This window comes from Mustela putorius, unplaced genomic scaffold (assembly GCF_011764305.1).
Source record: "Mustela putorius furo isolate JIRA1106 unplaced genomic scaffold, ASM1176430v1.1 tig00003853_pilon_pilon_pilon, whole genome shotgun sequence".
NCBI lineage: Eukaryota > Metazoa > Chordata > Mammalia > Carnivora > Mustelidae > Mustela > Mustela putorius.
The window spans coordinates 14797992-14810681 of NW_025422005.1; the positions used below are offsets into that span (position 1 = coordinate 14797992).

At 35.8% G+C, this 12690-nt stretch overlaps 1 protein-coding gene and 1 long non-coding RNA gene across 30 annotated transcripts in view; one reads left to right on the plus strand and one right to left on the minus strand.

The window, feature by feature from the left end:
* The window catches only part of EIF4G3 (eukaryotic translation initiation factor 4 gamma 3), a 346931-nt gene that overhangs the window by 89885 nt on the left and 244356 nt on the right, over window positions 1-12690 (minus strand). For all 29 annotated transcript variants that reach the window (XM_045063902.1, XM_045063894.1, XM_045063898.1 and 26 more), the window contains one exon: window positions 383-471. In XM_045063902.1, the coding sequence (XP_044919837.1) occupies window positions 383-471 (89 nt within the window). The remainder of the gene's footprint in view (window positions 1-382; window positions 472-12690) is intronic.
* On the plus strand, window positions 5248-9218 carry LOC123387306. Its single transcript, XR_006601681.1, has 3 exons — window positions 5248-5289; window positions 8676-8866; window positions 9087-9218. It is a non-coding gene; the product is annotated as an uncharacterized LOC123387306 (long non-coding RNA).

The window sequence follows — 12690 nt, forward strand, 5'->3', positions numbered from 1 at the left end:
ACACCCAGTGCTCCATGCAATACGTGCCTTCCTTAGTACCCACCTATTTTTGTTTACCAGAGTAGTTTTTCCATCTTGTTAACAGAAGGAAAAATTCAATTGAGGGGGTTGGGAGATTAACCAAAAATTAAGCAGTAACTCACTTTTGCCATTTTAGAATACGCATTTGGAAAGATAGACAAGACTCTGATGAAACTGAAAATGGTATCAAAAATCTTTTAAAAATTCTGTAGGTGGACCAAAACAATCAGACTCTGAGCTCGATATATCACATTTTGTTTGAAAAACAGTATCTCAAAAAAGAGACATAAACCCACACTTGTCTTGGGAAATGGCACCACTACTCTAAAGAGAAGCTAAAGAGATTTACTTTGTCCCTTACCTCCACTTCTGCCTCTAACACCTCTTCAGTGGTTCGGGTCCGATCTTTTGGTTTCTTCCACATCTTTGGTGCGGTTACAGCTGTCTGAGCTGAAATACAAGATCAGGGCCATTACTTCCCACTGCAAAGTCATGTTTGGAAATACCGAGTCTAAAATGATACCTGTATTCAAATTTAGCAGAACACAAGAGGGCTTCACCCATATGGAAGAAACAGCTGAATGATCAAGTGAACAACTGTGTGGTTGTGGCCCAGAGACTGCACCAGCACATGTCTTAGGCATGAACTGGTCACATCAGCACATACAGCCTTCCAACCACTGTCCTAGGTTCTTCCTATTTCATGGTTAGGATACATAATTCAGTATCTATACAAGAAATTGGCCCACCAGCCAATTCTAGACTTGGGGTTTGCTTCTATTATTAATTAACTATGTGACCGAAAGCAAGTCACACTTCTCAGGCACCTGCACATTTAACTATAAAGAGGGGAATGAGATTAGGTGATATCTAAGCTTCCTTTAAGTCGCAAACATATCAAATTCCAGCTTCTGTTTTTCAAAGCTTTCTCGACAACAAAGCAATACTCTGATTAAGATTTCACTAGCTAGGCAGCACTTCTAAAACCTTTAGTTTTCATTTCAGACAATACTGTCAGTCTAGTCATCCACACCGCTGAGGAGAAAATCAAGAGACAATCTAATTTTTACTGATTATATTGGATCAGAAGTTCTATTTGGGAAATTAAGTCTAAAAAGGATTTTTAAATATTTATTTGGCTTGCAAATTTCACAAAATCGTTCAACATTTGGATGTACAATTTAAAGACTAAACATCAGATAGCAAATAGAATATATAAAAAGGAGTCTACAGAAGTCAACACATGAGTCAATAGATCGAAGTGAGGTATGACGGGCAGATAGGTAGGGAGAAGAGCCCACGGAAAGCCACTTAACAAATACAGACATCATCAGAAGTCAATAAACACAAAGCTGAAAATTTCCCTGTACTGTTTCCCTACAGGAATATAAGATAGTTCATTAAGCAAAACCAACCAATCTCTCTGGACAGCCTACTCTTTTTCAGAAGAACAGCAGAATATGAACACTTACACTGTTCTGCGGAACAAGGAAAAAGAATTATTTAACATTCTTCTCAAAATTATTGCACCATCATAAAAAATACTATTGTAAATCTTCTTTGTTACACACACCTCAATTTTTTTTTTCCCCTTCCCCTCACGGACCATAATGAAAAAGAAAACGTTAGATCACTGTTATTCTTCTTTGGTGATCTACTCAAAGTAAACTTTTCTCCCAAAGTATGGAATTAAGATTGTGGTAACCATGCACAGGTTTAAATTTCCTATGTTCTCACAGTCTTATACGGAATATGTATGTTTATGTGTGTGCGTATGCATGTAGTGGTCTCTTCACTTTTTATGGATCTTCTGATTTTATATAACCGGTCTGTTGTATGTGCATCTCTCCAAAATGTGACTAATTCTTCTTCTACCACAGAAACCTTTTTAAGAGAGTTTAGTAAACATGTACATTTTATTTTAAATTTTATATCATATATACATAAATTTAGCTCTAAATTCCATTCATAGAAAACGGGAAGACCACTTTCTGGAGGATTCTTTGCTATCGAATATACACCCAGGACTGGTTTCCTCTAAACAAAAAAAATCAAAGATGTAAATAAACTTTATTTTTCAAGGATATATCAACCATGCCCACAACCAAAAACCATAAAAAAAAAAAAATCCAAAAGACAAAAAACAACAAAAAACCCCCACAAAAACCATTTCTTCCATGGACAATATAACACATTTAACATACCTTTCTTTAAAAAAAAGCTACTTATGCAGCAGAAATTGTTATTCTGTTTAGGTGGCTATTTAAAGTTCTGATTTAAAGTAATAATTCAAGGGGTGCCTGGGTGGTTCAGTGAGTTAAAGCCTCTGCCTTCAGCTCAGTTCATGATCCTAGGATCCTGGGATGGAGCCCTTCATTGGGCTCTCTGCTCAGCATGGAGCCTGCTTCCCCTCTCTCTCTCTGCCTGCCTCTCTGCTTACTTGTGATCTGTCTGCCAAATAAATTAAAAAAAAAAAAAACACCTTAAAAAAATAAAGTAATAATTCAAAAATGAAGTGAGAGAAAAGACACACTTCTTTTAGGAAATATGCAATCTTTTGAAAACCTGAAAACTAGGTATACACACATACCTAGTGTCTGGAGGGATTATGATATACATCCCCTCTCCTACCATTACTGATGGAGAGGTGCACTAAACTTTGGGTGTTCTACAGTGGGGAGGAGAGAAGAGTGGGGAGGAAAACAGAGACATCAACTCTGATTTACAGGACAATTAAACCTGAGTTAGCTAGAATAAGACAATTATATTTAAGACACTGTCTCAGATTTGCTGTTTCGTTTCTAGTCCATTCCCAAAGCCTACACCTTAGATTAGGCCCATATTATCACACTAATGTTACCGTAAGATGGTCTCTTAACTAAGTATCTCTGATTCTTATTTTAAGATATCATATATAATACTGATGGATGGCCTTTATAAAGAATTGATCTGACTGGGTTATTCTTTTTTTTTTTTCTTTAAGATTTATTTATTTGAGAGAGAGACAGTGACAGAGAGCATGAGCGAGGAAAAGGTCAGAGAGAGAAGCAGACTCCCTGTGGAGCTGGGAGCCTGCGACTGGGTTATTCTTTTATTGAAAATATTCTTCAAGGCATCATACACCATGCCAAGCATAGTTACACAGAGTGGACACTTAACTTTGTTGACTAAAATAATAATAGCAGCTCTATGTGAAAGATATAATACTGACATTCCCAAAATAAAGACATGGATTCTTTCCCCCTTATCTTCAATTAAAGCACCATAGGACAGGTGATCATCTTTGTATGAGATTCTTAATTATCTGAATTTAGAGATACCTAAAGTAGCTTCCCCTATCCTTCATAAGAACTCAACTCTTAAAAACACATTTAATTTCTATGACTTTAAAATACAAAATAAGGAAATGTAAACAAAAAAGCAATACTATGATTTCAAGACTTTTGCAAATTTTACATTATTGACAGGAAAATGATGTTTTCCTTGAAGGCTCTTGTTAGGAAATGACTAAGCTTTAAATTCAGGAAAATACTAGGGACACAGACAAGTTTAATGATTGGGTTTTTTTGTTTCTTTGTTTTTTAAAGATTTTATTTATTTGATAGGGACACAGTGAGAGAAGGAAAAGAAGCAGGGGAAGTGGGAGAGGGAGAAGCAGGTTTCCTGCCAAGCAAGGAGCCCAGTGTGGGGCTCGATCCCAGGACCCTGGGATCATGACCTGAGCAGAAGGCAGATGCTTAACGACTGAGCCACTCAGGCAGCCCAATGACTGGGTTTTATTTTTTTTATTTTTATTTAAAAAAAAATTTTTTTTAAAGATTTTATTTATTTATTTGAGAGAGAGACAGTGAGAGAGAGCATGAGCAAGGAGAAGGTCAGAGAGAGAAGCAGACTCCGCATGGAGCTGGGAGCCTGATGCAGGACCCGATCCCAGGACTCCGGGATCATGACCTGAGCCGAAGGTAGTCGTCCAACCAACTGAGCCACCCAGACGTCCCTAAATTTTTTTTTTATTTAAGATTTTATTTATTTATTTGACAGACAGAGATCACAAGTTAGGCAAAGAGGTAGGCAGAGAGTGAGGGGGGAAGCGGGCTCACTGCTGAGCAGGGAGCCTGATGCGGGGCTCGATCCCAGGACCCTGGGATCATGAACTGAGCTGAAGGCAGAGGCCTCAACCCACTGAGCCACCCAGGCGCCCCCAATGACTGGGTTACAGAAAGATTCTTTGTCTTTTCCGTGACAGAGGTTTTAGAATTTATGCCAAGACTGCATCGAGTTAGAAATGTTCCCATTTTCTACTCTCACCCCTGAGATAGAATACAGACTCCAGAAAACTGTGCTGTATCAAAACTATTTTAACTAGAAACCACTCCATTTTAAAAAAAGAAAGCACAATGCAATATATTTTTGTGACAACTGGTAAAGGCCTGACAAATCATCTCTGTAAAGAGTCCCTTGTTGTTCACTTACTTTTTATATGGCCTTTACTGGAGTCAAGGTGCTAATCTTGCAAATTAAAAGCTAACAACTATCCAACTATAACAACTATGTGCAACTCAGGAGGCAAATGCTGGGCTTGGAGAAAGGGGGCCAATAGAGAAGATTCATAAGTTGAATGAGTTTTATTAAACCAATGTAATTTGCACAGTCTTCCCTGAAGCCTGATGTAATTAGAATACTGAGAAAAACTACTATGTAAAATGGTAGAACACATAAGAACAACCAATAGCAGTTAAGAGACAGACACAGAATGCATCCTGAAGAGCTATCTAGATCATAAAAACATGATCTAGAATGTACACTGTCTATTCTTTCCAGGAGTATGAGTTAAAGAAAGTCCAAGTAGTTAAGTCCTGGTTACTAATTTGAACTTTTAACTCTAAGAGATGTCAGAAATGGTATAGGAAGTGCAAGAATGACACATGCCTCCTATCACTAATATAATGCTATTTCTTTATCTAGGGTATTTTTTTTTTCTCCTAGTCCTGCCAGTCACAATTCCTACATATACACGGACTATCATTCACCTTAAGACTTAGAAAAATTCCCCCAAACAGGGAGAGCTTGGAGGGTAGAAATTTAGTTTTAAAGGATGGAATTGGTCAGTTCCTTATATATATTTTCCAACATGCAGGGTTTTATAAGAAAAATATTTATAACCTTCCTCTCTTTCTTAATTTTTAAATAGGGTCCACATCCCATGTTGGGCTTGAACTCATGACCCAGAGATCAAGAGTTGTACATTCTACCAGAAGAGCCAGCCAGGTACCCCAAATGTATTTTTTTTTAATCATAAAAGTAAGATACAGCCATTGAGGAACACTTACAAAATTAAGACAGATATAAAGCTGGAAAAAAGTTCTATAAGATATTGTGAATATTTTGGCCAAACTTCTTGCCAGCATTTAAAAGGCACAAGTGTATGTACACTATATAGTTTTATTTATTTATTTTTTAAACTAAAATGCAAACAAGAATGTAAACCTTCATAGTTTTGCTCTTTCAGTACGAACTGTCATAACAAATCAACTTAGTCAAAATCCCTGTATGTTCAATCTACCACATTTTTATTAACTGAGTAAAAGAAAGTTCACAGGTTGGTATTTATAAGTAAATCATGAAGATAAAAAAAAAAGGCAGTAAATAATTACAAAAGGGCTAGATGTACATATATTTTTTTAAAGATTTCATTTATTTATTTGACCTACAGAGATCATAAGTAGGCAGAGAGACAGGCAGAGAGAGAGGCAGTGAGAGAGGAGGAAGCAGGATTCCTGCTGAGGGGAGAGAGGATGCAGGGCTCCATCCCAGGACCCTGGGATCATGACCTGTGTGGAAGGCTGAGGCTTTAACCCACTGAGACACCCAGGCGCCCCTATTAAGTCACTTTTGTCAAGAGTAAGTAGGGAGAAAGAAAAGCTTCCTATGTAGGAAGTCTACCTTAACATGGAATTATTCTGCTGAAGCAGCAACTGACCAAGACCAAGTCGCAGCAAAGATTTTTATGAGCTGCTTCGAGTAGCAAAGATTTGGCTTTGGTCTAGTTAGATTTGGCTAAGGGCTTAAAAACAGATTAGGCTAATTAAGAGAAAAGGCAAAATAAAAAATTCATTACATTTATAACATGTAAAATACGTAAAGTCTGGAAGGAAATGAAGAAAACTTTTATGTTAAGACTCATTATTAACTGAAAAAAAAGATGCAGGACTATAATATTTGAATAATGGGGGGCTTTCCTCTGTTCTTTTATTATAAATATTTTATTATAAATAATAAAAATTATAAAAATAATTTGAATTTGAAGAAAGAAAAGAGTGAAGCTTTTGAAACTGATTTTTACTAATTGTTTCAATCTTGTTTTATCTTATATGACTGAAGTGGATGTGTTTTGTTTTAGGTTTTAGGACTGCTCTTTATAAAAATATTACTGAAATAAATATTAAGAACTGTTAATCTTCTTCCAGAATGCCTTGGTAGCTCAGTCATCTAAGTGCCTGCCTTCAGCTCAGCTCATGATCCCAGGTTCCTGGGATCCAGCCCCACCCTGGGCTCCTTGCTCACCAGGGAGTCTGCCTATCCCTCTGCCCGCCACTCCCCCTGCTTGTGTGTTCTCCCTCTGGCAAATAAATAAATAAGATCTTTAAAAAAAAAAAAAACTGTTAATCTTACCAAAGATGTTAAAATTTTACATATGTTTGTTGATCTGTGGACTTGGAGAACTCATGGAGCTCTTTGACAGCATTTGCTTTATACCAAAAAGTGGAAGCATCATCATTCCACAGAGATTAAAGGAATGTGAAAGAGGTGATTACATAGGAGAGGCAAACTTTCAGTCCCAACGTATTCCACTAGCTATGCAATATAAATCTGAAAACAACTTTTACTGAAGATACCATGTTGGTAAACTTGCTTCTCTTTATTAGATCACTTCTTCCTTATTACTTAGTTCTTCAGTAGTCAAGTCAAATTTAAGAAAATTTCAATTTTTTTCTGGTGCCCAAAAGGAAAAAGACCTTTTTTACTTTCCCTTTTCTTGGATCTTTGCCTAGAGAAATCTTGTAATTGTAAATCATTCCTCTATCCATCTGATATATGTGTAAATCTTTTTAAGATGCTAAAGACTCTTGGCAGCTTTGTAATTCAGGAATGTTTTTCTTAAGAGCCTGGGAGCCATCTCTCTCCTTGCAATCACCTAGCCTCCTCTCAGCAACTACCTGCTATCATAAACAAATGTGAAGTTTAACTTCTCCTCTGGATAAAGACAAATGACTAACACAGGTGTACACCCCAATTACAAAGATAATTCCTGATGAACTAGATACAACAGCAATGGTGCTGGTACAGTCCTACTACATGAGGACAAATTATCATCTTGAGAACATGTATGTAACGAATTGTATTTGCCTGGCTTGAGGAAAGGGTGAGGATTCCTCCTGTCTGTAATCTCATTAGTGGGTTGTATACGATGCTCACTTAATGCTTATTCAATAATAAAACTACTTCCTTTCTTTTCTACATTTGTAAAGAGCATTTTCCGGTTTGGAAGGAGGTTTTTTTTTTATTATTATTTTTTTAATTTTTTATTTTTTATAAACATATATTTTTATCCCCAGGGGTACAGGTCTGTGAATCACCAGGTTTACACACTTCACAGTACTCACCAAAGCACATACCCTCCCCCTTCTCCCAAACCCCCTCCCCCCAGCAACCCTCAGTTTGTTTTGTGAGATTAAGAGTCACTTATGGTTTGTCTCCCTCCTAATCCCATCTTGGAAGGAGGTTTTAATTTTTTCCCCACGATCCAGTAACAAGAATGAGATGGTCTAGGAGTACCTAAAATTAACAAATCAGCTAAAGATCTTGTGGCCATATAACCACCAGATAAGAGACCCTGAGTTACACACACACACACACACACACACACACACACACACACATATATTTTTTAAAGAGACCCTGAATTACAAAAAGTCTCCCTTCTAGCACTCTAGTCTTCTGGAATATAATATGAACTCCTTAACTCTAAGACTTAAGATGAGTGTGTCCAGAGTCTGAGTCTCTGGACTGAAGAGACACAACACTATGAAGAGTTATTAAAAGTAGACACTTCAATAAAAAATTAAAAAAAAAATCTTAAAAAAAAAAAAGTAGACACTTCACAGGGCGCCTGGGTGGCTCAATGGGTTAAAGCCTCTGCCTTCAGCTCAGGTCATGATTCCAGGGTCCAGGGATTGAGTCCCACATCCGGCTCTCTGCTTAGCAGGTAGCCTACTTCCTCCTTTCTCTCTCTCTGCCTGCCTCTCTGCCTACTTGTGAACTCTGTCAAATAAATAAATAAAATCTTAAAAAAAAAAAAAAAGAGTACATACTTCACTACTGGTAAGGGAAGGGCCTCCTTACATTGTCACAGGGTTGTGTATAAAGAGTAGAATGTTCCAATAATGGAACTTCCAATCAGAATTCCCACACTTAACACCCAGTTCTAATCTCTTCTCTTTCCTATCATTTTTTCACATTCTTTCCCTTTTTTGGATCCTGGTTTTTAATTCCTAGAAGCTGGCATTAAATCATTCTGATTACAATATATTCAAGAATTTTATTTAAAGTTTCTTGAGGCTAGGGATCCTAATCTGTCTTTTTTTCTTCCATAGATCCTTATGAGGACCTAGGAAAATCTGATGATTCTTCTAAGAAACTGGGCTACAGCAAGGAAAAAATCCAGCGGAGAGAAGGTTAAGTTTTTACAATGGAGATGTACGTGAAGACGAAAACTAACAATTGGGATAAAATACATAAGAATGATGGGTCACCTAGAGATGTCAACAAAAAGAAACACTAGGGAGTAAGTCAGTCTGTCACTGTTTTCCAGCCATCTTCTCAGGGGTTACTATCTGAAATGTAGGAATGCTTGGTGATTATGCTACCCTTCATATTCCCTTCCCTTCGTATTTCCTTCCCTTCTCTGACTTCTTCAACTAAGTTAAAATAGTAAATAAAAAATAGTATATAAATACAAAATAGTAAATTAAAAAAAAGTAAAATAGTAAAACTGGTCTGTTCAGGGTCCAGCGCTGGAACCAAAAAAGGAAAACAAACTGAGGGCACCAGAACAGAATTCCACCGCAGACAGACAGACATCTGTAACACAACTAACATTTTTTTATTTCCACGCTGAATCCCTACGTTGTACATCTGAAACTAATGTAACACTGTATGTTAACTGGAATTAAAGTAAAAATGTAAAGTTAAAAAACATACTTTTTTACTTCCAGCTTTAACTTTACATATTGTGAAGGTAAAAGTCAGGCTGTAGTTTTGTACATTTTTTTATTTTGGTTTGTTAATCCTTTTAATGTTCTCAATAATTGCTTTTTTCATTATATGAGTCTTTTTTCCTAATTCTTTTGTTTTCTATTTTTTTTAATTTCCCTATTACCTTTATTATTTCCGTTAGGTTTAATTTGTTCTTTTAAAAATATCTCAGCTTTGTTTTTGTTTTTTAAAGATTTTATTTACTTATTTGACAGACAGAGATCAGAAGTAGGTGGGGGAGGAGGAAGCAGGCTCCCTGCAGAGCAGAGAGCCTGATGTGGGGCTCAATCCCAGGACCCTGGGACCATGACCTGAGCTGAAGGCAGAGGCTTTAACCCACTGAGCCACCCAGGTGCCTCTCTCGGCTTTGTTGAGGTAAAACTGACAAATCCAATAATAAGACATTTAGAGTGTACATTGTGGTGATCTGATAGACGCACACACTGTAGAATTCCCTTCACCTAGTTCATTAACACATCTATCACCTCACATATATATTTGGAGGGGAGCAAAGAACATCTAAGTTCTTTTTTCTTTGCAAGTTTCCCTTACACAATATGATACTATCAACTATAGTTACCATGTTTTACATTAGATCTCAGGCTTTATTCACCTTACATAATTTGTTAATTGAATAGCTTCGTCACATGGAGGCTGAGGTCATTAATTTAAGACCATTTTTCTCTCCTACTATGTGCATTTAGTGGTATAAACTGCCATCTAATATCTATATTAGCAGTTGTGATACACGGAACAATGCACTGCCAAAGATGTCCATGTCCCAATCCCTGCACCCTATGAATAGGTTACATGACAAAAGTAACTTTGCAGATGTGATTAACTTAAGGGATCTTAAGATGGGAAGAGTCTTATATTGAATTAACCTAGTGGACCCAATGTAATCAAAAGGGTCCATACAATTGGGTGGGAAGCAAGAGAATCAGAGACATATGAAGATGTTATGGTCCTGGCTATAAACATGAGGAAAAGGCCAGAACCAAGAGGAATATAGGTAGCCTTTAAAAAATGGAAAAAGCCAGGGAACAGATTCTCTTCCAGAGTCTCCAGAGAAAATACATTTTTGTTACTATTTCAAGTTTAGTCCAATGAAACTGATTTTGGATTTCTGACCTCCCAAAATGTGACATAATAAATTTGTGTTCTTTTCAGTCAACAGGTTTGTGGTCATTTGTTACAGCAGCAACAGGAAATGAGTATAAGCACAAATTTTGATTTGGGTTTTATTTCCACCCAGTTGAGAACACTTTATAGTTTCCCTTTTTACTTTCTCTTTTACCCCTGGATTATACAGAAATCTGTAATTTAGTTTCTGAATATTTGGGGGATTTTTCCAGAGATGTTTTTCTTACTGATTTCCAATTTAAATGCATTGTGGTCAGAGAACATACCTGCTTTGACTTGAATCCTCTGAAATTAAAACTTGTTTATAAGTCATAATATGGTCGATCTTTGTAAATCTGCCATTTGAACTCACGTGTCTGTTGTTTGTTTTGTATCAATTAGGTCAAGTTGGTTGATTGTGCTACTGAAGTGTTCTATAGACTTACTGATTTCTGTCTACTGTTTCTATCAATTATGTTTCTCTAATCAATTAGGTTATGGATGTCACTACTTTTTGAACATGTGAAATGCAGTTATAATAACTGTACTCAATAATTATTCCGTCTGCTAATTCTAACGGCTATGTCAGTTACAAATCAGTTTTGATTGACTCATTTTCTCCTCATTACGGGACCTGTTTTTCCCATAGTTTCATCAGTCAATTCTACTAATCATTTGAGAAGAAATAATATCAATTCTACACAAACTTTTCTAGAATACTGAAGAGGAGGGACTGGTTACCAACCCATTCTATGAGGTCAACATTACCCAGATGTCCAAATATGAAAATTATCAGAAAAGGCTAATATCCGTCAAAAAACCTAAATAATATTTTATCAAACCAAATTCAACAATACAAAAACAAACAAACCCACCCTACTTCAGAGAAATTTTATTTTAGGAAAGCAAAGTTGGTCTATTATTTAAATATCAATAATATAAAGCAAGTAGTTAACAAAAGAAACCATGACTGTCTCAAGATGTGTAAGAAAAAAATTCAATAAAATCCATTTCTATCCCTGATTGAAATAAAAAATCTCAGAAAATTAGGAATAAAAAAAATTCCCTTGACCAAACATTCAAAAACTTACAGCTAACGTCATACTTAATGGTGAAAGATTGAATGCTTTCTTTCTGAGATTGGGACCAAGATAAGAATGTTTACTTTCACCACTTCCAGTCAGTACTATATTGAAGGTACTAGCTAGGGCAATAAGTCATGAAAAAGAAATAAAAGGTGCCTTCAGTTAGAAATGAAATAGAACAGTCTTTGTTCAGGAATGACAAGAGTACTTACACAGAAAATCCAAAGAAAGTGCTACAAAAAAATGCTAATAAAATGAGTAAATGAATTTTAGCAGGACTGTAATGTAAGAGACTGAAAACTCCATTGTATTTCCATACACTAGTAATGAAAAATTAAAAATTGAATGGAAAAATACCATTTATAACAGCATTTAAAGATAAAAATTTGACAAAATTATGAAAGACTTGTACATTAAAACCTTCAAAACACTGCTGAGAGAATTAAAAAAGAAAAACTGTGATGATATGTCATGTTCATGAGTCAGAAGATTCAGTATTTTAAGATGTCAATTCTATCTATAGTATTCAACACAAATCCAATTAAATTCCCATAATGACATCAAGAGTTGCATGCTCTACTGACTGAGATAGCCAGGCGCCCCAACCAAACGGCTTTTTTGTATTAAATATTTATAGAGAAAACGGATTCTAAAACATACTTAACTGTACTAGAATTAAGATAAAAAACTTAATAAGAAATGCAAAAAATTAAATTAAATTATCATAAAAAAGTAAAAGACTTAGAATGGCCAAAAAAATTTTTGAAAAAGAATAAAGTTGGAGGACTTAATACTATCTCATTACATGAATTATTATAGGCCTCAGAAATCATGACAGTGTGGAACTGGCATCAAGAAAGAAAACTAGATTAAAGGAAAAATAGAGAATCCAGAAATAGACCCACATATAATATATATAACATACTTTGGGAAAAGGTTTTAAGAAAATTCAACAGAGAAAGGACAGCCTGAAATTCTCACATATTGCTGGTGGGGCTGTAAAATAGCACAAATATCTGGAAAATGGTTTGTAGTTTCTTAAAAAGGTCAAAACATACATTTACATAGAACCAAGCCATTTCACTCTTACGTATTTTACTCAAGATATTCAAGAGAAATTACAAAATATATCCATAAAAAGACTTGT